The sequence below is a fragment of the Poecilia reticulata genome, linkage group LG5 (assembly GCF_000633615.1).
Source record: "Poecilia reticulata strain Guanapo linkage group LG5, Guppy_female_1.0+MT, whole genome shotgun sequence".
In the NCBI taxonomy this organism is placed as follows: domain Eukaryota; kingdom Metazoa; phylum Chordata; class Actinopteri; order Cyprinodontiformes; family Poeciliidae; genus Poecilia; species Poecilia reticulata.
Genome location: NC_024335.1, coordinates 10,083,652 through 10,109,558, shown reverse-complemented (window position 1 = coordinate 10,109,558; position 25,907 = coordinate 10,083,652). Strand labels below are relative to the sequence as shown.

Here is a 25,907-nt window from a genome sequence, read left to right as displayed (position 1 = left end):
AAGTCTATTGAATAATGCTGCCATTTTATCTAAACTCCCAAAATCACAGAGGTATGTGATTGTGCTGCTGTTTGCAACAACATATCTTTGCTCTTTTCACATACATCTTTAGCTCTTTTAAAGTTTTTTTTTTTAATGAGTTCATCAGTACTTGTACTGAAGATTAGTCTGTTTGTTGTTTTTGTTGTTTTAAGACTTAGGGTATTTTCACACCTGATAGTAGAGTAGACTTGGTTCAACTGGGGATAAAAATTGAAAAACTTCTCACATTTTCAACTACTGCAGTTCTGTTTCACACTGTGCTGTGTCAAGAAAACCAAATCCTTAAAAAAACCACAACTTCCTTCTTCACAAAATGTTAGATTTTAGCGGTGAGATGATTTATTTTTTTATTTTTGGCTAAAGACCACAAACCATTTCTCCTGCTAGCAATAAACTCAAATGTTTGTTTTGGTTGTATTTACCCAGAATGCCCTGGAGTGGTCTCTAGTCGCCTTGGCATTCACATAAACATTCAAACCGCACCAGGGTTCACTTTAACTGATACCTGGGTTTGTAAGTGTACCAGTTTGCATTTTTTGGGTCACATTAGAGTTTGATTACTCATTCTCACCTCCCCAAATAAACCAGATTTTCTAGGAAAACGAACCAGAGTTCAATTAAAACAAACTGAACAGGGCAGGTGTGAAATCCCCCCAGAAACGGCTACGGTTTCTCATCAATTCATAAATGTACTTTTTCAAACACTTATCACAGCTCAACAAACTGATGTTAGAAGCATATTTCATGTTAAAAATATTACATAACGGTCACAGGAAGGGTTAATGTCCAATAAAACACGATTCATAATTCTCTTCTATATTAACTCTAATGCTAATGCTTTAATTTGCTGTCACCCAGCTTTCAGGGGCCACCTTTCATGCATGACCCTCCATCTTCCTTAGTTGCGTCAGAGGAAGGGCAGGAGAGTTCAGGGCTTTAAAAGGCTTTGCATGCTTTGTCCATGTTATTTTGCACATCTCCCAGATCTCCCAGAGCTCCTAAAGTGACAATCAAAGCAGGCCAACGTTAGCAGTGCTTTGCACTTGCGTGGCAGACATGGCATCACCCAAGACAATTCAGACGTCACGGCTGACTTGAGTTTGCCTTCTTTGCTGTTAACAGGATTTGACACAAAAGTAACATTTTGTACGACTTCAGAGTGAAACGGTAGCCTGAAGCATCTTGCCAGCTGGTTCAAGAAGCGTTCGTGATCAGATCGCTTCGTGGAGAAATGTTCAACTTTCTGACTAAATGCAGACAAATCAATTTGAAAAATGAAAGTCGCACATTAAATTGATGTGTTCCATAGAATGGCCTAAATCAAACATATGGTTCGGTTCATTTTTTATGAAAATTGTTTGTAGTCGGGGAAAAAAAAAAATCAAAATCAAGTTGCTTGAGAACTTAAGATTAGCATTATTAATAACTACGTTGAAGCAGGTATTGGTACTTTTGGCAACAGTGGAAAGTTCTGCTGAAAGATATAACCAACATCTCCATAAAACGTGTCAGAAGAGGGAATCATGCTGACTCCAGACGCAATCAAAAGACAGTAATCCAACACCAGCAGATAATATGGCTCCTCAAATCATCAACTGTAGAAACTTCATACAGAATCTCAAGCAACTTGGAGTCTGTGCCACTCCAATCTTCCTTCAGGCTCTTGGATCTTGATTTCCAAACGAAATACAAAGTTTACTTTCATCATAAAATAAGCCTTTGGACCGCTGAGCAGCAGCTCAGGCCTTTTTCTGCTTCACCCAGGTAAGACACTTCTGACTTTTTCTCTAGTTCAAAAGCAAGGAGTCGTGACCAGTGTCCACGATGTGCCTGCATGTAAATATAAAAATCCAGTTACAACAAACCGGGGCGTCTGCAACTTTCATAAATGATGGATTAACACTTATTTTCCTCATATCAGCTCATCATGAGTTCATTCCTATTGGGAGAAAAGGTGTCAGAGCCGAAATACAGACGTGGGAATGCTTTTAGAAGATGCACTCCTTCAATATAAGACAGTAATAAGCCCTGGCTCCTGATAACTCCCTATTTGTCTGAGGTTTCTATAGAAGACATGGTTCTTCAGCCACATCCTGACAACAAAACTCCTTCAGCATTCTCAGGATCGGAGCTGCCTGGTCAGTTATAACAAAAAACCAAATATAATGGGAATGTGTGTTTTTAAAGATGTACAGGTGTGGTGGCGACTTTTTTGGAGATTAGTTCCACAATTTATTCTTTAGATTGATGCACATATTGGTAGTGGGCTTTTTTAAAATATATCCTGTGGCACAAGAGTCCTTTTCTGTAACATTCTCACAATAAGACAGTTTTAAAGATTACTAAACCTCCATCTATACACTACAACCCTGGACTTAGCAGCCATTCCTCTACATGAGTAAGCACATAGCGACTGTGGACAGTGAAGCACTCTTCAAGTGGCTTTGCAACATAACCTCTAAAGGCTGCAGTTATCCCTTCTGCTTGCACACATTTTTTCTTCCACTAAACTTTCCAATATCATGCTTGGATACAGTTGGACTGGGCAGAGAGTTGTTGTGGGTAGCCCTCTGTGTGTGGAGTATCACTAGCTTTATTTTAATTGATCATATATTTGTGCAATTTAACATTTCAAAAATAAAGTTGCTTAATAGAAACACACCAATTTAGAGAAACAATAAATATTGTTTTCCGATAAAATGTTTGGGCACTAGGATAAAGTGTTTTTTTTTGTTTTGTTTGTTTGTTTTTTTGTTTGTTTGCAAAACTTAAAATGAAACTATTTCCCCGCATCTCACCAGTCATATCATTAACAACCGGATGTTGCTGGCACAAACCACGAAGAAGAAGAAGACAGGAAGTAGCTGTAGGATCTGCATGTTTTTAATGACTTGTGTGAATACACTCATTCGTGTATGATTTTAATTGCTTTCTTATTTTACGGAATGTTTTTTTATCGACATTTGCGAAATATAAAGTTTTGTGCATATTTGTAATGTAAACACAGCTATTCATAATCCAAAAGATAATAATTTGGGGGGGTTATCAGCTGTAACTATAAACACTAAAAGAAATGTGTATTCAATTTTTCTTTCAATTATACAGTTTAAATGTGTCTATCTTATTTAACCTTTGAAGAATGTGTTCATGAACCAATTTCTGTTCACCAATTAAGTTCAAAACTTTACCACACAACAGATTTCTGCAACAGACAGACAAAACCGCCAACAGGTTAATAGTTTCAATTGGATCTACACACCTGCCGTTGAGCAAGGCGAGGAAGTCGCCAGCGTGGTACAGGTCGTTGTGAGTCACCTGGCTGAAGCGGAAGGAGTTGAGGTTGCAGAAGGTGACCGCGGGGAACACGATCATGGACGCGGCCACCTCGTCCAGCTTGGTGACGTGGGGATACTCGAAGTAAAACTGCACCCGGTCCACGCACACCATCACCAGCACCCCCAAAGAGGCCATGAAGAACACAATCCACAGGCTGCGCTTCACGTACTTTCGTTCATAAGTGAACATGTGCGAGATGCCGTGCAGCGTGGACCTGGTGGCAAAAACTTCAATGGGAGCCGGCCGCTTGTAGTCCCCGTCCTCCGGGTCCGCTTTCAGATCCATTATTAACAGCGGGATGAGTTTGGATGGATGGTGACTGGGAGGCTGCAAACCGCGCGAATTGGCTTTATGAATAAGTTGATGCTTTATTTATGAGGAGGATGTTGGCCGTTGCCAAGTTCACGCCCTTCGACGCATGTATTTCTCATGCAGTCTGTGTGAGATGTTGCGTCACTAACAGCCGGCAAAAAAAAAAAAAAGAAAGAGAGAGAGAAGCTCCTCAATCAGAGCATTTCACTCAAAATCGCATCTGAACACTCAGTCCGTAACACCGAGCACCGAGCAGATGTAGGAAGCATGCGATATCTGCTGCCTCAGTTTAAAGTCACAGTTCCATCATTTTAATATTGGAAAAAAAAAACCATCGGAGCGCGCATGGAGAGATGCCAGCGCCGTCCTCTTCTCTCTTGCACACTTCTGTAATCTAAGCGAGTTGTTTCCACAGCGATCACCAAAAAGAGCAGAGCCCCACGAACACACGAGTGGGGAGTAATCAGAGCAAGAAGAGAAGGAGAATTAAGAAATCAAAGCGCTGGTGTATTCTCTCTCATTGTGAGGCAGGAGAGTAGACAGGGAACATGGCTTTTTCCCAGATCCTCAAATCAAATCCGAACACGTGCTGAATAACAAGGAGCCGCTGATCTCTGGCCTGTTAATGTTTTAAAAGCAGCCGTCGGCTCGTCCTCCCGGGTTTTCCACAGCTGCACCACACCGGAGCCGGGTCTGTGTCAGAGCTGCCTCGGTCGGTGCGCCTCTGCTCGCATCCATTCCTTCACCACAATGCGGGGAGCAGCACGACAAACACTCACATCCCCCGTATATCTTCAAGTTTATGTGAGGAGAGAAAAAAAAAAAAAAAAGCGAAGGCTACCGGGGATTAAAGGAGGTTGTTCCTGCTTGAAACACCTTTCCGTCTGAATTCAGTGGAGGTTGTCAGCAGCTGCTTGCCTGGATCTCTTCCATTCGTCCCAAACAGGAGAGAGCAGCGATAGGACGGCGGGCTGAAGGAGTCCAACGTCGGCGACACACGACTTGTGTCAGGGCTCGCATCTGAAGAGGCTGTTAGAATCAAACTACATCCTGGAGGATGTCAGTGAAAAACGAACCAGTTTGCTGATACTTTCAGGCAGCTCCGAGAGCATCAAGTTTTCTCTTTCTGTAATAATAATAACTGACTAAACATCATTTTAAAAGAACATTGGAGAAGTTACAATAGAAGCCAATTAGATTCCACCAAGGGCGGGAAGAAAACAACCAAAAACCTTGCAAAGAATTAACTTCCCACATTAGATTCTAATGCAAGCATTAAGTTTATAATGTGGGTTCCATGACAACCATTACACATAATCTCACATGAATATGGCTGCCATGTCTCCAACTTTACAGCTGCGAAGGTTTGTAGATCTATTTCACTCACAACAGCAAGTGCTTTTGGGTAAGTCTGTACTTTGTGACTGGAATTTGGTAAAATCCTTCTTACATTCAGTCAGACTGGATAGAGAGCATCTGCAAGTATACATTTTCAAGTTTCTGCACAGATTTTCATTTAGATTTTGCTCTGGATTTTGTCGGCCATTCTAACTCATGTTCTCTTCATCTTAAATTTTTTAGGATTTTACAACTCTACTCTACTACCGCTCTACATTCGTGCTGACTGTTCCTGTCTCTTCACAGTGCTGTTTGTTGTCCTCAAAAAGACTTATTGGGTTGTCAAAAAACTAATTACAAACAGGTGAACTATAAATATGGCTTCTGAAAGGAATTGTTTGAGGTTTTGACTAAACATTGCTAAACACAAATGCATGGCAAACAATAAAAAAGAATAACTGGAAAACTGCAGTTTTCCTTTCACTTTACAATTTTGTTCTACTTTCTGTCACATAAAGTGACAATAAAATGTGCTGAAGTTTGTGGCTTTAATGTGATAACATGTGAAAAAGTTCAATGGGTGTAAATACTTTTGTAAAACAGTACATTGTGTGAAGTGCCAGAAGATACAGTTATTTTAAGCAGAAAAATAAAGTTATCAATCTAACTAGGCAGTTTGGTAGCCTGTATGGTGTTTGTACCATTTATTCTTGGGATTCACAGAGAATCATCTTGCAGGAAGTGATTTGACTTTAACTGTTCTATCTCAGGTTGTTTTCCAAATAGGCTTTTGCCAAGTTATTCAGCACATCTTGCAACTTCTTCATGGAAAAGTCGCTGTCTTTAGCATTCCTGATATTAAGATAAATCCCAGGAATACTTGAGCATTAATAATCATGAAACAACTTCTTATGATTAGTTGAGTTTATCTTGTTACTGCCTCATTTCTGTTTTCACTTATGATTAGTAAAAACTATTATCTTGTATGATTGTCTCCAATATAAAAATACTAACTCAACTGTTTTTGTGCCTTTTTCTACATTAAATTAGACAAAACTTTCTTGTTTTAGGTCAGCTTAGATCCACTCATCTTTTTATTGTCTCCAGTCAGTTTTGACTACCAACATGGTTTGTTTTTGCTCAATGCCATAATAATAATAAAGAGTTTTTCTCTGAGTGGCCTGTCCTTGTTGGAACAGGACTAATTTCTCTGCAGATAATAAAACTCTCTTACCAGCTTCAACCAGCATCTTCACAAAGCAATTTGCTTTTATTCCGAGGGTCATATTCACGTTATGCAACAAAACATGTTCATCCTGGGGATACAGAACGCGTTTCCTTGCGCATAATTGCTTGAACAGAATAACATATCTTTGTGCTAATGGAAACTGAACCCAAGGATGAACAAGGTTTGTGGAGATCTAAGATTCCCTCTGACATGATGGAAGATTTATTTTGATTTACCCAGACAGTCAACATAAGGAAGCTGTGTGTTTGAAGGTTTGATGTGTGCCTCCATTTTACCCAAATGTTGTGAAAAATGGTTTCAGCTGTACAAACCAGAGGTTATTTATAACTTTTAAAACTTCTGACATGAAGTCAGGTTTAGCATAATTTACCAAACTCAGTTCCAGCTCCATCCTCATGTCATTTGCGCAATTTAGTATTTCAAAAATTTATTCACTTGACAAAAACACGGCAATTTCAAAAAAAGTTCTTGTTTTGGATAAAAAGTTTTGGCACCAAGACGAGGTGTTTTTTTTTTTTTGGTTGTATTGAAATTGGTTTATTTCGCAAAACTGCAACGGAAACTTTTTTTTTTTTTTTGCATCACACGAGTCACATGACCAGATGCTGAAGAAGACGACAGGAAGTAGTTGGAGGATCGTGGCGCAGCATGTTTTTTAATAAATGAACAAACTTCACATGTGATTTTAATGGAAGCAGAAATACTGAAATTGTGTTTTTCCAACATTACCAGAATATTGACAAAGTTTTGCCCACATTTGTAATGCAAACGCAGATACTGCTCCACTCAAACTTTTGAGAGAAGAGAATCAATGTTGCACAGTCTGCGTCTTTCAGTCTAAGCTATGCTTGATTTTTTTTCCACTTTCCTCTATATATTGCCTTTTCCTTTTATTAATGTATTTATTTGTAGAAGGACAAGTACTCAGTTATTAGCAACAGACACATTAACATTTACAAGCTACAATAACTTGCACCCATTGTCTCTGTGAACCATTTCTCATCAAAAGAGGGAAACTGTTTTTTTTAGTGTATTGGTTTCTGCACACATCAATACTGAACCCTGCATCAGATTGCTTTAAAATTAAGAACACAGTATTAAGAAAAGAAATAGCCTTTGCCATGCGTTTTCTTACAGAAACTAAACATTTATTTACAATACTGATGAACTGCTATAAGCTTTACTGCTAAAACAGCATTGAGGTTAGTACAGAAAGACTTAAGTTGTTTTCCTACTTATCATATTCAGTTTTTAATGAGGCAAACAGCTCATTACCCAGTAAGAGGCGGGTAGTCACTAATTACTTTTACTCAGTGATTTAATGTCAAACAATAAAAGGAGGATATGGTTTCAGCTGCACCAACCAGAGGGCACACTCAGTCACTCAGATTAATTTAGTTCTGAGCAGATTATCATAACAGCAACAACAGAGTCCATTTCCTACAGAGATGCTCATTCATTTCTACATGTATGCATCTTTACAGACAAAATCTCTTTACGAATCTGTGTTCTGCTCCAAACAATGAATGGAAATATGTCGGCGTCAACGGCTGAGCCAACAATAGGCAATAAGGCAGATGTGTCACTCGACTGCCGCTGCCAGATCTCTCATAGACACCATATTGCCAAAAGGCAAGGAGAGATCACCCATGAAATTGTTCGTAGCACGTCCAAAATTGCTATTTGGCATGGTATTGACTGGGAAAATGTGGCAGCATTTATGAAGCCTTCCTTTTTTATTGATCTCTACTGCTGGGAAGGCGAGCCATACGTTGCTCTAATAAGGGATGTGAGTCCTTGTCAGACATTCTGTTTGATATTACAGTAGATATTACATTTCTAAATGGCATTTTGACAGGACATGATTTACATTTACCCAGATTTTGTCTTTTTGTAGCTTATATGATATTGCCACAGGAGTCCAGGATCTTCCATGAATATAAAAGTAAATTTCTGCTCAGACTTTTCTGTTGAAGTCGTCTTTTTTTCCCCTGATCAGTTTATATTTTCTCAAAATAAGAGGTGGGTAGTCACTAATTACTTTTACTCTGTTTCATTTTACTCTTTTACTCTTAGCTGAATAGTTTCTTGGATCGATACTTCTTACTTAAGCACTGCTGAAATAGTGCTGCTCTTACTTGAGTTGAATTTTGGGTACTAATCTATTATATAAGTGTTTAAATGATAAACTGTGACAGGGGGTCTTATTTTATACAGATACTTTGAAAACTCTGAAGCTAAGATGCAATAATCATAAAACTAAAAACGCTTGTAAAGCAAAAATGTAAAAATTTTTCTGCAACACCAATAAAATCTATAAAAGAGACATTTTATTTCAAAAAGGGCATTGAAGATCTGAAGAACCCAAGTATGATTTGGTCAGTTGAAGTAGAATTGAGTTTAAACTTAGCAAATGTGGAAATAATTGCAAGGATCTGGGTTTTTCTCAAGTTTGTAAACTTGCAGCTTTCTAGGTTAACTCCACTGAGCTCAACTGGATAAATGTGAGAAAAGAGATTTGAAGCTACTGGCTTGGAGAGCTAACCCATCCCTCCAACTGGAGATGGTGCTGATTCACAAGGAAAACAACAATACAAAGCAATATTCATAATAATTTGAATGTGTTAATGATGTGGAACGGGAAAACGTGACTGTCAGATGTAAGATTTAAGAATAGAACATAGTGTATAAAAAAGAAATGTCCTTTATTATGTTTTTGTTGCGTTTTTACCATAAGTTTACAATATTTATGTGCTGTACGCTGTAAACTCCACTCTATCTATTATGCACAGAACTGAAAGGGTTACATCTGTTTCCTGATTTTCTTATGTTCAGTTTTTAACGAGGCAAACAGCTTCCATGAGTCAGCACATCGTTAACATTACATGAAATGTATGCAAGAATACAGTGGAGTTCTACATTCTATTCGTTTCCAGAATGGGGAAGAAACTCCTGTCCAATTTACAGTTTGCTTTGCCATTTCTCTTTAGATGTCGTTTGGATTACACGTGCAGAGAGAGTGGGTTTACACAAAGGAGGAGCTAAAATCTCTCACTGCTTCTCTCTTGTGTTTGCATCTCCCTTCAGCTCTCTCCATGCATGCTAGCTGTTACTCTGGCCAAGGCGGCTAAAGCTGTGTGGCTTGCCAACCTTCCCAGAGGGAGCTGGCAGGAAACCCGAACACACTCTGGGGTCCTATTGACATGTCTCTTAAGTTATCGTTGGGTAGGCAGCACACGGTGGGAGCGAGAGGCTCTTGACCCAGATGATTTAGGTCTTTCATATCCATGACCAGAACCTGCCTCTGATTGCAACGCTTTCTTGTCTTGGCGCTGATCCAAATAAGGTCCTCATAGACAGATGGTCATTAGATCTGATAATGGGTATCTGCAGGTTCCTGCCCAGACAAATGCCCACTGCTTTAGCGGCAATGATCATTATCAGTCAAGGACACTTTCATTGAAAGCAAGTGAGGGAATCATTAAAAAGGCTCGATATTCCCAGCTGTGACTTTTTACTACACAGTCGACTCAGATCTCTTTTACCTCCAGTGAGGCCATGTATGTGTGCGTATGCACGTGTGTGCATGTGCATGTTCGTTTTCATTACTTTTTATATGTATGGTAACATGCCCTAGTGATATTAAGGGTGCATTCACACCTGTCCTGTTTAGTATGATTTAACGAAACTTAAGTTTGAACTCTAAAACCAAGATCTCAGTTCGATTAAAGTGAACTCTGGTGCTGATTGAATGCATATGTGAACATCAAGCGGACTGGAGACCGCTCCAAAAGCAAGGAGTGAACTATACCGCAGGGCATTCTGGGTAAATAAATACAACCAAAACAAATGTGCAACAAAGAACTGACTTGATTATTTCAAACTGGCAGAAATTTACCTCGAAGGATCTGCAGATGTATCTTAAGGAAAAGTATTTACTCAGGTTGGCTGAATGCAAATGCATGCCACACTTTTCAGATTTGTAGTCATAAAATATTCTAATGAGTAAAAAATTTTCCCCATTTGCACTTATTTGCTACTCTTTATCGGTCTGTTACACAAAATCAGAAAAGCGTAGGAATTTATAGCTCCGATGTAAAAATATTTTAAAAAGTTTAAAGGGGAATAAATATTTTTGCATTGGACAGTATTTCTCTTATTAGATTTGTCAACATATTGACTTCACTGTAACACAAAAATGTGTAACAGTTTCGGTGCTACTATACCAAAACTGGGATTGTGGCAAAGCAATAATTAGCGTTTGAAAATTGCTATTCTTGTTCTAATTTCCAACTTTGACATGCACCTCTTAAGCAATATGGTTTATTTATGTGGAGCTGCTCCAGCTATAATGCCCGAAGCCACTTTGATTACAGAGTCCTGCAGGCACAGATGAATACGTGCCTGAAGACTATTTATCGATGGGTAGGTGGTGTCATCTCATCACTTGTATTTCTGCCCTCTTTTAGTGTTCCTGATTGTGTCTGAACATGGGTTGTTCATCTGCGTCGCCAGTTCGATACAGCATCAGGTCCATCTCTGCTGGAAGATTGATTCTCTGCCCCGGCAAGAAAGAAATTTAGAATTACCTTTGGCAAACTTTGTGCACTCCCAGCTTGAGGTTCGATCCGCCGCAAATGAGTGTCATGAGATATTTGGAAAGCAGAGAACTTTGGACTCCCGTCATAATTACTGGGCTGGCATTTAATCCAATTACCAAATACTCCTGGTGTCAGATAGGATTTCAGAAGTTTAGCTCCATATATGCTTTTGCCTTACATTCTTCATACAGAGGAGAATTGCAGAGAATTGGAGCTGATTGCATATTTCGTGTCTTGTCACTTTAACGGCTGCATGTTCTTGAGTGATTGGCTATTGTCTGCCGCTGAGGCCTTATTACACGACACAACAGAAACTGCATGTCCGCTTGCTTTGTTGCAAGAAGTGCAGAAGAAAATTTAAATAATCCTTTAGAAAAAAAACACCCAAGCTGCTACGTTTCATTAATTACTAATTAAATATTCACCTCCAGGTTTCACTCAAACCCCCCAACATGTCTCCATTTAGGCTTCATTTTTTTTTTTTTATTTTCTCGGTAGTGTCCTGCTGCACAGTTTTCTAAAGCAAACCTACGCCCTGCTTTTATGAGATATGTGCTGAGAAAAAGGGGCAGCTGCTCCACGTGGTGACATGAAAGAACCACATTCACACTGAAGCAATGATTAAAAATGAAATCACCAGCAATTACTTTTGAGAGAGCCAACAGGGAAACTCCAAGCGTTTTCGATAAGTTCACTTAAAGCATGCATTAAACCTAAAATAAAGTATTTTTTAGCCATGGATGGATGGAATTAATTCAGGGGATTTTCTTGATGTAAACGTTTTAGACAACGTCTTTATCAATTATCTATCAGCTTGCTGGCTAGAATAAATCTTGATGCCTCAAGACTGGATTTGTTTTGTCTTTCCAACAAATTTATTTAAACAATGTTGAGTCATCATTTTGTAAAGCTCTTCTAATGCAAGAATAAAGCTTTTTACACAACATCACAAGCTTCTGAGATGCTTTGGTCATCACACTGATGATCATGTAAAACATCTTGATTTTTCAACATGGACACTTCATTCTGTTTCACTATTCAAAATTAAAGAAGTCTAACTTAATTTTTTTTCCTTTCCAATATCCTTTCATAACACTGACTGAAGTCATGCATGAAAGTAATATTGCACAGACCAGTGAAGCCCTGCGATTACATTCTTTGTCTGTGTGCCTCCAATTGTCAGAGGTGGAAAGTGATTGACAGAATACACAATAGATTCGGAGGTTTGCTCCGTGTTGTTTAACTCGCGTCGTCCTCAGACATCAAACGGCCTCTAACCTGCTTTTCTTTCATGGGGTTGAAGTTTGGAGGGAGAAAAAAATCTGGTAAAACTGTGACAGCTTTGTACACCGATGCATTAGTCTGCAAATGAAGCAGTTTCTGATACGACACATTTACCCAAACTGATGTTTGTGATGTTGGGCTAATTGACGTTTAGTTGTTTGCTCTTCTTTTCCTGTGGGAATAATTATATTTGACAGCCAGAGACAGGCAAACTGTAAATTTGAAAACATGCATTGCAAAATAGATACAAGAGCTCCCCTTGCTCTCAAGTTTTTTGACAGATCAATCCCAAGAAATGCATTTTAAAGTAAGTTTTAGTCTCTTTTTTTATTGGAGATTATTTTTAATTCTTGTCTCTCTTCAACTGGAGATGATAATGAGATTTTTATCACATCTTGATAACTATAATGTTGGATAATAAATCAATAACTATTGCGATAGACACATGATCAATATTAACAAATAGAATACTCACTGAACTCAGATCCAGAACCGCACAGAATTCTGGGAGATGTAGGTGGAGGAAAGACTTTAGCCACTCGACCTCTCACATCAATTTAAAGTTTGGTGGCATCAACTCACTCACTCACTCACTCACTCACTCACTMACTCACTCACTCACTCTTTGGTTACCTAGCAACTCACTCACTCACTCTTTGGTTACCTAGCAACAACCTGTTGAGTAATTTGCGCCAGCAGCAGTTTAAGGTTTTGCTACCGTGCCTTATCACTGCTCAAAAAGGAAAACATTGAAAACAATGAAAGAAGTTTGGTAGTATTTCAGACATTTAATCAATAATTATCAATAGACTGATATGAAATACTCATATAGTGAAGCGTTTTTCAGCCACGTTGTCCATGTAATAAACACAGCTGCTGGAACACGCAGAGCAAAAAGGGTTGAATAACAATATGTCAGATTTTTAATCATCGTTTTTCCTCCACCACTCGGCGGAGGAAGCTCAGAGCAGCCCGGTCCGTTTCCACTCCGCTCGACCCAGTCACGACCGCAAACCCAAGGCTGGGACCTGGCAACACGGCCGCAGCTGAGCCCCGGGCGGAGGGGAGCGGGAAGAAGCAAGAAACTGCAGGTGAAAGCAGCAGCAGTCATTAGAGGACAGGGACGGATGAGTAATGCACCCCGGGATCAATCAGGCACAAATGACCACAGGAGATCATCTTTCTCCAGCAGCAGGATCCTGCTACCCCGTCCTGCCCCTTCCTCCATCAGCCACGTCACCCGGCGCCTTAAAGCCACCAGATATACAGGAGCAGGTTATACAGGATGATGGGAGGAGGACAGAATGTGATCAGGCGCTGTTGTAAGAGAGTTGTCAGGGACAGCAGGAGCGTATATTGATTGTTTTCGCTTTTGTATAATTGCAATTAAAGTTTGCAAACAGGCGTGTGGATCAGTTTCACAGCTGTCGCCCATGCAGGGATGCAAGGCAGCATTGATGGATCCTTACACATTTCCGTGGCCAGAAGGGAAAGCCAGTAATAACCCCAGGCACTCAAACTGTGAGGCTGATAAAAAGCTGCTTTTTTCTGACATGTAGCACCTCTACAAAGATCAGACAGAAACATATTAGACTGAACTGAATACTTGTGATTAAAGCAGATTTAAATATTTGAAAACTTTATTGTCTTTTTTCTGGGAGGCACAAGAAATTGAGGGACGAAAAACAATCAATTAATCAAACCATTAACAATCCCATTCATCTTCCAGTTTTGCTCAGAACTGGGAAATTTCAACTTCAACTGGAACGCCTTCTGAAGTCAGATTTCCCACGGCAAACTGGGAGCAACTCCGTCTACCCCAGTTACAACTTGTAAAGTGGACTTCAAGTTTCAATATGGCCGCTAGTCGCATCAAGAGCAATAAGCTATGGTGGAAACATGTTTATTTGAAAAGACACACATGTAAAAGTGCATCTAAAATCAACATGAAAGTAACGTTTGTTAATGGAAAGTAAAGCTTAAAAATTATGTTTGTAAGAGCTGTTAATGGGAGTCGCCATATTGAAATTACAACTTCTTATCTGGGACACTGTTATCTTGTTTTTGACGTCAAATCAGAGCTCTGATTTCCTATATTTCCCAGGTAACTGGAAGGCAGCATCAGTCCAGCCAGCCTGTCCGTCTCCAGGTGTCACTGGCAGAGGCAGAACAAACACAAATCACCAGTTCATCATATGGTGACACAAAAACAGCTCAACCATCCATACACATTAATTCACACCTGTTACAATCAAGCAAGGTTAATTAACTTAACTTTCATCATTTTGATGGCTGGAGGAATCAGGAGACATTTACCACCCTGAGAGGGATTTCAACCCAAGACTTTGGTGTTTTGAATTAAAGGAAGAAAAAAACCTTCAAATTATTCTGTTATAGAAGTCGGTGGTGTTTGATTTAAAGAGACATTAACCTCTATTTGAAGACACATTAAAATAGAATTAATTTGGATTACCATGTGAACTGAGACCGATAAGGCTTCACCTCCAGTACTCTCCTGTAATTGGTTGCATAGATTTCCATTAAATCTGGTTTGCGGAGTCCTTTGATTTAGACTAAAAGCTACATTTTATCAAAGTTATTGTCGCTGTACTTTTTAAACAAAGCTAAATTAGAAATAATCCACAGGGTCGTGACGCTACATTAAATCTTAGCATAGCTACAGAGTCTGTAGGCTTCCTGATGGCAGCATAATGATAATAGATTGGAAGTAGAGAGTTAAGGGTAAACAGAAAAGATGAGCATGTGGATCATACTTCTGTCCAAATCCCAAGATACATTTTAAAAGCCAGGACTTTTTCCTAAGTGAAAGAGAGAGAAAAATGAGCAGAATTTACCGTTTTGTTAAGAGCTGTCGTCTTTAAAAAAAAACTAGTCCTATTCACACTCTAAATGTCAGTTTGATGAAACATCACAAGGATGTCAGTCACATCATAGATGCTAAAAAATAAAATAAAATCAGTGACATCAGGACCAAAACCACTTTGCATTTCATAAAGGAAATAAATGGAGTTTAGCTGAGTTTGATGTTGAGTAAGTGGCTAAATAATAACTGTTGATTTCAGATTCAAAGCAAACATAGAAACTGGATTAATAAATGAGGCGACATTATGCTACTTTGATTGGTATAAACATTAAAATAGCGTTGTGCTCCACCTTGGGCCTGATAATGGTTATGGCTGCCTGGTTGTTAATGCTCCCTTGGTTCAGTAAATTACTCTGAAAGTGATCCAGCACAGATTACAGCTGTAAACTCAAAGGCTTTTTTTTTTGGTGACAGTCCAACACGGTGTAATGAAGAACTTGGAAGTGGAAGAAAAAGGATCTGCTGCTTTAAAAAGGAGTGACACAGTTGGTAGCACTGCTGCTTTGCAGCAAGGAGGTTATGGGTTTGAATCCTGAACTCAAGTTTTACTGAATGTAGTTTGCATGTTTTCCCAATGAATATGTGGGTTCTCTCTGCCATAAAGTCCAAAAGACATGACTGCTAGATTTATCTGACTCTTAGGCACCAGCCTGCCTGAAACTCAAGTCAAACATTAACAAAATTAATGGTTTAATTTTTTTTTTTTTTTACAAAATCCAAATCTGAAAAGAGCAAAACTCGCATTTAGATTCATCTACATTTACTGTGACGGTCCTGAGTTAAGTCCAGGGTAATAAACTCCCTTCAAGAATCACCTAATTGGTAAATAAAGTCCATCCATGTGTAATTTCATCTCACTTCAATCAAGCTGATCTTTGGAGGCTTCTGAGGTATCACTGCTACAGAACAAACAGCATTATTAAGACACACAAAGTTGTAGAGAAGTTTAAGCAAGAGTTAGGTTCTTAAAGCTGCAGTGTCATGCAAAATCAACATTTTATAGCTTTACATAATGTCATTAATGTTATTTCGTCATCAAAAACATAGCTGGAGTGTTGCCTTGATTGTTTCCATGCATGTTTGAGCAACGGTTGACTCTCCATGGCTCCAAAATGTCTGAATTCCCTCACCAGCATGCGTTCCTCTCTGCAATAGGCTGGAAACTAGCAGTTTATTTGATCCAGGTGTGTTTGAGCAGAGACACATCTAAAAGTTGCAGGATGGTAGCCCTCGAGGACTGGAGTTGGTGACCCCTGCTCCATGGCAACCATTCAAAATGCCTGTGCAAAACGCCTGGGTGGACCTAGCTCCGCCTCGGAGACGAAGCTCCTCCCCCACTCAGCTCCTTCAGACTAGCCAGCAGCAATTAGCAAGCACCTGGTGGAACTAGGGGTGGAGGTGACAAACACCCGAAAACATTCAGCCAGAGCTACAGAGGGATGATGCATAGCAAAGAATTTTCATTAGAACGGCCTAGTCAAAGTCACCATCTGAAAAATGTTAGTTCTTGACATTTTAAACATTAGGGAAAAGTTGTTATTGCTTGGAACACTGAAGATATTTTAATATTAATATCCTCTTCCTGAACTAATAACACTCCACGTGTCTTGCAACACTTTGTGCTTGTTGAAAGTGGGATTACAGCATTTACCATTATCTCATATTTATTGTTCGGCGTGGAGCCATTTTGTCTGCATGTTGTTTTTTAAATGAACCACAGAGGTTTTGATAAAAGCTGTGAGTGCTGCAAACAAATGCAACTAAACCCTCCTGTGAAAGCTTTATTGTAAATATTGTTAGAAAATCCAAAGCAATTATATGATATTGGCTCAGGGAAAAATAAAATCGGAGGCTGCAGAATGACAGAGCCAACATTTAATTCAAACACCAATAACTTCATGTTGACAGGGAGACAGAAAAGTACATGTTCAATTTTGTACAACAATCATTTTAATCAATCTTTGCTGTCATAACAATAATTATGAGAGGCTTTTACACAAATACCTGGAAAACTTGCTGTGTAAATGGAAGCAGTAACCTGCACGTTTTACAGGTTTACAAGAATATTTCACCAAAATTACATTTAAAAAGCTGTTTTGTTACATGTTCAAAAATCAGCAATCTAGCATTTTGAGACAGGAATGGAAAATGGCATTGGATACACAGGTGAGCTTAATCAGAGGAATGTAGAGCATCTGTGAAAGAAAGAAAAACAAGGAAACTGATGGAAGGTGAATAATTAACACAAACGGAGCTGAACTAGACACCAGAGAAACTAGACACCAGAGAAACTAGACACCAGAGAAACTAGACACCAGAGAAACTACCTACCGAAGGAAAAATTACAATTATCTAGGAGAATAAATCACAACGCAGCGAACAAAACAAAGGAAATAACTTGGAAATCACCACAAGGAATTAAGTTACATGGCAAAACCCTAGTGACAATAATACCTGAATATGGCAAGACCTTTCTAACATTAATAAACTCTGAAATAATCAAAACACAGATATGAAAACCAAAAACCCAAACATGACAAAGTTCAGACTCTCTAAACAACCTGAAAAATTATGTAAAAAAAAAAATTGCATGTAAATCAAAGACAATCTTCCTACTGGAATAAAATCTTTAAAGTTTGTTTTATGTACATTTTATTTTTTATCAGATTTTTGATTCTTTTTTTTTTTGTAATATCTCAATTTAGGAAGTTTCAAATCTAAGTCCATAATTTTTAATACAGCTAGCATTATTAACATATACTCTGCCATAACCCTTAACTTTCTATCACAGGCCCAATCAGAGCATCCCAATAATTTCTTTGGAACCTCAATTTCCTGACCGTGTGTGCAAGACAACTTTATGGGAACCAAATCGACTGTTCGCTAATGAGAGGAAGCTATATCAAGAACCAACATCTTTAATTAACACATCCCCAGCACTTCCTGTCTTTGATCTCGCCGTTTGATTTATGCCTCTGTGAGAGAAGGTTGGTGGAGGGCTCCACGAGAAGTTGGGAATGGAAATGAAGACGTGCAATGAGAAAATGATGAAACTGCGGTGCCCCCGTTGTTCGGAAAGTCTCGCAGCATTAGGACCTTTCCCTTTGTGTAAAGGGCCAGCTCAATTACAAGTCAGCATAGCTATCTCTTCAATAGCCTGATAAGGCAATAATCCCAAATCCATGCCGTTTTAATGACTTCCTGTCTAATTAAGAACTGCTTTACAAAAGATGGACACATCTGAGGCCGTCCTTTTGTACAGGAACCTATTGTTGGAAATATCAGCGTGACCAGCGATGAACTAAGTAGTTTGTTTTTTTTTTCTTTGAGAAAGAGCAAAAAATAATCTAGTACAGTAATCCATGTCATTTATTACTCAATGTCAGAGAGGTTAGAACAAAGTGGAAATCCCCTGTTAGTTCTGATGCTGAACTCTCCAGGTTGCAATGTAGGTGCTCACTTTGTCTTTAAATATTTATATTTCAGCAGTTATAACTAATATTTCATGTTTAATCACATGAAGGTTTGGATGTTTCAAGCATAAAAACACCTAACTAATCAGTCAGAAACATTAAGAGGTGTGTGTTTCTGTCATTACCTTCATAAGCGTTTGTTAAGTTTGTTGGTCTTTACTGCCCTCTAGTGTTGGAATTTAACACTGTTACGTTAACAAGCAAACATCCAGAGAGTGGAATATGAAATGATACAGGATTTTAGTAATTTAACATGAAATAAACTGATTATCCAAATGTAAAACAAATAAAATCAATACATTTAGTTTTCAGTTCTGGAGATCCACATGTTACATTTCTTGTTTATTTGCCAGTATTGAATTAACTAACCTTTTACACTGTGACACTTGACCCTATTAAATGTTTTACACTTTTGTATTACTAAACATCTAATCACAAACTTGTATGCTATTTTAATTTTAGATTATTTTTGTTCACACATGCAAAGTGAGTAAATGTGCAGTCACAGCTGCTATTTCTCCAGTATCTTTGTGCAATAACTGGCAAAAATAAACACAAAACGGACATATTTCCAAGAAGTGAAACACTCCTACATGACAGTTAACTTTAAACTGAAACCATGACAAACACACTGACACATCTACCTTACAATGAGAGATAAACTATATTTAGAAATATCCATAACCTTGGTGTCTGTAATTTTAGAGCTGTAGCTGCAACTGTTTCTGTTTGATATTTTCCATCGCTGACCTAATCAAGAGGCGTGTTTCATTTTACTACATGAAACAGTGTGTGAGACAAACCACAGGTGCATTCATGGACATGACTTTCCACTCCGGGTCAAGGTCTGGTTTGTGTATAAAAGGCGATAGAAGCATTCGCTCCTTGCAGAATTGTTCTGATTTGACGAAAACATGTTCAGGATTCTGGTGTTGACATGCCTCGCTGCTTTGGGTAAGAACAGAGAAGCATGTACACTGAAAAAAAATAAAAATACTCTAATTTGTTGCAGCTAATTTTATTACTTTTGCTCAATTGCATACTGCCTGTCTGAGATCATTTACTTTAAATAAGCAGTAACTTCTACCAGCTACATCATTTCTTTCTACCTCTAACTGTTTTTTAAATTATGGAAGATTTTCCGAGTCAAAATCAAATTGTTGTTTTTGTGTTTTGAACCAGCGGTGGCTGAGTTGCATGAGCCCAAGTACCTGGAAGACGGCGTGCAGAGAGTTGTTGGAGGAACGGTTGCCAAACCCAACTCCTGGCCCTGGCAGGTAACACACTGCGGACGCTACTAGTTATATTTAATGTGTCTGATTTAAAATGGGAATCAAATGTGATCAAAACAGAATGACAAAAAAAACTTGAAGTATTAAATCCTGCGTTCGCTCTCTTTTCAGATCTCTCTTCAGTACCTGTCTGGCGGCTCCTGGTACCACACCTGTGGAGGAAGCCTGATCCGTACTGGCTGGGTGATGACCGCTGCTCACTGTGTGGACAGGTAGCGTAGAGAGTCTTACCTTGAAATGTTCATGGTTTTGTGCTTACGCTTTTATTTGACACAAACATTTCAGTTTGTATGAAAAAATTTTCATTTATTTTGTCTCTTATTTGTCTCTTATTTATGTCTCCACCTTGATTATACTTCTCACAACTTCAGAAAGTGTAAATAATTCAAGCTTAATAAGTTAATTCATTAACTATGATATCTCACAAGAAATATTTCTTTCATCACATACTTTAAAATCTTGTTAGTACCGCTCAGAATACCACTGACTATGTTTAATAAACTTCCAAGGTGGATACAAAAATGGTTCGAAACAAAATAAAAAGTGTGAAATAGGAGAGGGGCTGCACAGTGGCGCAGTTGGTAGAGCTGTTGCCTTGCAGCAAGAAGGTTCTGGGTTCAATTCCTGGCCTGGGGTCTTTCTGCATGGAGTTTGCATGTTCTCCCTGTGCATGCGTGGGTTTTCTCCGGGTACTCCGGTTTCAGTCCAAAAACATGACTGTCAGGTTAATTGGTCTGTCTAAATTGCCCCTAGGTGGGAGTGTGTGTGTGCATGGCTGTGTGTCCTGTGTGTCTCTGTGTTGCCCTGTGACAGACTGGCGACCTGTCCAGGGTGACCCCGTCTCTCGCCCGGAACGTTAGCTGGAGAGGAACCAGCAACCCTCCCAACCCCACTGAGGGACAAGGGTGTAAAGAAAATGGATGGATGAAATAGGAGAGAAGATTTATTTTAAAAAAGCTAAATATCAAAAACAACTTTACTACAGTTACATTCAGGCACAGAATAATTGTTACGAGGAGTTGAAACTCTTGTGTTTTTAAATCTTTAAATATAAGAAAATGTGTAAAATAATTGATAAGGTTTTCTATTACTGAATGAACTCGTTTTGTCGTGATTTTTTTCAGCATGTTGTGTTCTTTCTTTTTTGACTTGTGAATGGAAAATTTTAAAATGATTAAACATAAAGATATACTAACTACTTTATACTGTTTCTGTGTTTTGTAGTACAAGAAGCTACCGTGTGGTTCTTGGTGAGCATGACCTGTACGTCAACGGTGGAACCGAGCAGGTCATCAGTGTGAGCCAGGTTTACATCCACCCCAACTGGGCTTCAAGCAGCGTCGCTAACGGGTGAGACGTGTCTTTAAAACACGGTTATAACATAAGAAAGCGTTTCTTTCTGAGCTCACTGGGGGCTGAATGGGACTCTTTTGGTCTAAGCTTCAATCAAACATGTTTTTGCAAAGCGTCTGGCATCCATGCTAATAGTTTTGCTTTCTGTATTTCAGATACGACATTGCTCTGTTGAGGCTGTCATCCAGCGCCTCCCTGAACAGCTACGTTCAGCTCGCCTCTCTGCCCCCCTCCGGCCAGATTCTGCCTCACAACAACCTCTGCTACATCACCGGATGGGGACGCACCGCCAGTCAGTGCCTTTGCACAATATTCATATTATTTCCTATTCGTTATGCTAAAGCTAAACCCATCATGTTCCTTTTGATCAGCTGGTGGAAGCCTGTCTGCTCAGCTGAAGGAGGCCTACCTCCCTGTGGTGGACCATGCTACCTGCTCCAGCAGCGGCTGGTGGGGCAGCACCGTCAAGACCACCATGGTGTGCGCTGGAGGTTATGATGAGGCTGGGTGCAATGTGAGTCTGTTTCCTTTTTTACCCCTCATTTTTATTAATACATTTTGACATGTAGTTTGATGTGTCAGGCTAAATAGATACAAGTGGTACTTTTAAAAAAAGGGCTGTCAATCAATTTAAAAAATGTATTTAATTAATCACACCCTGTGATTAATCACTATGCAAGTTTGAAGTATAATATGCAAATTTTCAAAAATTGTTTAGGAAAATGTTTCATTGTCTCAAGCCAAATATGTCTGAAGATGTTCAGTTTTCCAGGTTTTTACATTCAGGAACGTTTAAATTAAGTCATTTCATTTCAAATGCTAACAGTAACAGAAATGAGACCAAAAATATATATATATTTGGTCTCATTTCTGTTACTGTTATAAATATGCTTATGTGCAGTCCTGTACAATTGTCTTCAAGGAACTAAAGAAATTGATAAAAAGTTATGTCAGTATTCCTTCTGAGCCTAAACTTGATTTTTTTTCTAGTTTAAAAAAAAAGAAATGTCATCTTTCAGCCAGTTGCTGGGGTTGAGCAGTTTTCCAGGACAGTAAAATTCTGTCATGCCAATAAGCTAAAAGCCAATAACATCCAATGGAGTTCTCAGGAATACCACAAATGGCCACTAGAGGGCAGCTGTCATGTTTGTCACACAGATCAGAAACACCGGGATTGATTCCTGATCATTTCTTTTAGCTTTACACGGACATGTTTTTTGAATTTGTGAGGTTCTGGGGGAAAACACCCCATCAAACTTCAACCTGTTTTTTAACTCTCAGGGTGACTCTGGAGGCCCTCTGAACTGCCAGGTTAGCGGCAGGTACTACGTGCACGGCATTGCCAGCTTCGTGTCTGGTCTGGGCTGCAACTATCATCAGAAACCCACCGTCTTCACCCGCGTGTCTGCCTACATCAGCTGGATGGACTCAGTAAGTGTTAACCATCCAAACTCTCAGTGTTTTTATTAATGACTCAAAAAGATGGACCCCTAATGAGCTTTTACTTTTTCTCTCCCCTCCCCCAGATCATGGCTTAGGTGTTGCAGAATGCTAAGGTGCAAGACTGAGTTTGATTATGTTGGCATCTAAAGAAAAAACTATTCCATTCGTCTCATTCTCCAAAAATATAAAAATATCACAATAAACTTTGTGTGAAGGCTCGTTTTTTATATAAATAACAGCAAGGAAATGTATGTACCTCATAAGGGTGAACAAAAAAAAAAAGAAAAAACAGTTTTCAGCCTCCAGTTGACTTTTTTTTTTTGCATTTTGTCCTATTAGCAATCAACAACCATCCATCCATTTTCTTTACACCCTTGTCCTTTGGTGGGGTCGGGAGGGTTGCTGGTGCCTCTCCAGCGATTGTTCGGGGCAAGAGGCGGGGTCACCCTGGACAGGTCGCCAGTCTGTCGCAGGGCAACACAGAGACACACAGGACAAACAACCAGGCACACACACACCGAGGGGCAATTTTAGACAGACCAATTAACCAAACAGTCATGTTTTTGGACTGTGGGAGGAAGCCGGAGTACCCGGAAAAAATCCATGCATGCACAGGGAGAACTCCATGCAGAAAGACCGGGGCTGGGAATCGAACCCAGAACCTTCTTGCTGCAAGGCAACAGCTCTGTGGAGTTTCTTTGGAAGTTTATTTACACTCTACCTTTCATGCACTCTAAAATGAAACATGCCTTTCTGGTTCACAGACTGGTAACTGTTGCTGTCAGGTTGTAAATAAATCTCTCAAGGTTTACACACAATTCATCAAAGGCATCAGTAAATTAGTCTCATACAATAAGATGTTATTTTATCAAAAAAAAAATGTTGGGCTGGAAGTTGCCTTCAAATGTAGGGGAGTGAAAAAGTGGCAAATTACAAAAACAAATCATCACACTTGGCTTTATTTAGGCCAACATTTGAGGGACCTTGGCTCACCTGCTTGTTTTATTTTTATTTTATTTTTATTTTTTTAACACCGGTTCCATATTCACACAAACCTCAGAAAACCTGCGACTCTCACGGTGAACTGATATGAAAGTTTCCTTTAATCCTGAATATTTGTTTCTCATCAGCCGAGCTGCTTACAGCACAACATCTTTCCAGTTCCTGATTTCCTTTCTGACTTTTCAGGTCAGAGTGACCCAGCACCTTGCACACACCCATTTCCTTCTGATAAAAACATGCCTCACTGCAAACCAGCAAAAAATATCAAATAGTTATTCCTTTCACTACTTAAGCACTTCGGATTTAAGTTTCCTGAATGGCACTAGCTGTGCTTCCATTACAAATGTGTGAAAAACTTTGTCAATATTTCATAAAAGTAAAAAAAAAAAACAAAAAAAAACACAATTTCGCAATAGCAATGTTTCCATTAAGTAAGAAACAATTAAAATCACACATAAATACGTTTAATGCGAAAATCCATTAAAACATGCCATAGTATCATCCTCCCTACTGTTTTCTTCTTCATGCCAGTGGCAACGTACAAAAAAAAATACAAAAAGTGTTTGTATTGCAGTTTTGTGAAATAAACCAATTTTTATACCACCAAAATAAAACACCTCAACCCAAAGGAAAAACGTTTTGACAACTGAGGGGTGTTTTCCCCAAAAATTGATGTGTTTCAATTAAGCATACATATTTTCTAAATGTCAAAATTGTGAAATTATACAGTGAAGGGAAATGCAGCTAGTGTAACAGAATTGAACAGGTTCATTTTCTCTGTCAAGGAGCTAAATTGTAAACAATCTTTACTGCAACAATTCAGGACAAAAACAAATGCAACACATGACAATGTAAAGAAAATGTCCTCTTATGTAAATAAATTGCACTTGTAGAGTTATGGTCTCTAATGGGAGGGATATGATGGTGTTTTATTATAAAGTTATAGCCATTATTACACTTGGATAAAAGGTTATGGCAACAGCTAGAAGAGGTGATATCCAGGATATAAAGTCCTGTGAGTAACAAATACTTTTTTACAGCGTCAGGCGATGTACAGCATCATGAAAGTTATTAAGAATATGATTTTCTCAGAATACCAATATATTAACAAGTCGATTGTAAACTGATTATACTGGATCCTGTCACTACAAAATATCAATAATTAAATTATTAATAATGACTCTTATTGGTTAAGTGACACTTAAAGAGAAATTTGACGGGGCTGATTAGATCTACTGCATAAAGATCGTCTCTTCCTCTACAAAGGTAAACCTGTGGATAATTTGGATTTTCTGTGTTCCTTAGTTAACTTTAGGGAAAGTTTGGAAAAGAGAAAGAGGAATTAAATGTAAGTAAATCATCGTGAAACCACTGATCGTGTGGTCCAGTAACAGTGCTGTAGCGTCTCTGAGCAAATGGGATGCGGACCTTGGTGGGCACGGTTCCCATGGCAACGTTTTCCAGCAGGGATTATCTGGAGTATCATCCTTAAAAGCGGGACGTTTCTCTCCTACCACTAACCAGGAATGTTCATCAAAAAATACTTCAGAGAATAACAAAACTTAAAAACTTTGAGGTATTCTTAGCAGAAAAATATTATTTATAGAGAATCGTTTGAATTTTATATCCATTACTCCACATTTTGAAAAATCTCCAAAGCAGTGCCTGAAAATCCAATCTAATCACATCTGAAGGCATTTTCATCAGACTTGGTCCAAATAGTAAAATTATTACTGCTGCGTATGAATATGAACGCTCAAGGTCAGTGTTTTTTTTTAGTTTCTCATATCTATTACAGAAACCTGCAAGTTCAAAAAGACATCTGAAAAAGCCTTTGTTTTGCCAGTGGCCTCATAGGAGGACAATTTCCGGTCTTGTTGCTAAGAAGGGCAAACATGTTGTTAATTTCCTGTTTTCTCAGACAACTAGGAGGTGACTCACACCATCAAAAGCATGCACAATTTATAAGACATTGCTTTATGCAATCACTATCACTGGACTGAACAGAAATAAAGGTTTAAGAATTTTTGTAACAACAATTAGGCATCTTGTGGTGTAGCTGGAAAACTGCACAGGTTTTTAAAGGTGTAATAATGGAGGAGCTCTGAAATGTGCTGTAGATACTTACACTTTGTTACATTTCCTACTGGTTCTTCTGCTGAAGCAGGTGATTGAAGCCGAGTAGACTTTGTTCATCAGTTGTTGTTTTCTTTGACAGTTCTTTATCCGTTAACCCACTTGAACAAACAGCTACTATCACAAAACGTACTTTCACAGAAAACACAGCAGAAACATTTA

At 38.8% G+C, this 25,907-nt stretch overlaps 2 protein-coding genes across 2 annotated transcripts in view; one reads left to right on the top strand and one right to left on the bottom strand.

Annotated features, from left to right (window-relative positions):
• asic1b (acid-sensing (proton-gated) ion channel 1b) overlaps positions 1 to 4,797 on the bottom strand; it is a 203,836-nt gene extending 199,039 nt beyond the window's left edge. Inside the window, exon 1 of the mRNA XM_008408900.2 lies at positions 3,302 to 4,797. Coding sequence (XP_008407122.1) covers positions 3,302 to 3,663 — 362 coding nt within the window. The 5' untranslated portion in view covers positions 3,664 to 4,797. The remainder of the gene's footprint in view (positions 1 to 3,301) is intronic.
• Positions 4,798 to 19,362: 14,565 nt separating this feature from the next.
• On the top strand, positions 19,363 to 22,810 carry cela1.6 (chymotrypsin like elastase family member 1, tandem duplicate 6). The gene is made up of 8 exons (XM_008408897.1): positions 19,363 to 19,473; positions 19,702 to 19,796; positions 19,923 to 20,023; positions 21,036 to 21,161; positions 21,320 to 21,456; positions 21,536 to 21,678; positions 22,446 to 22,595; positions 22,691 to 22,810. The coding sequence occupies exons 1-8, from the start codon at positions 19,434 to 19,436 to the stop codon at positions 22,700 to 22,702; spliced, it is 804 nt and encodes a 267-aa protein (XP_008407119.1). The 5' UTR covers positions 19,363 to 19,433; the 3' UTR covers positions 22,703 to 22,810.
• The last annotated feature ends 3,097 nt before the right edge of the window (positions 22,811 to 25,907 follow it).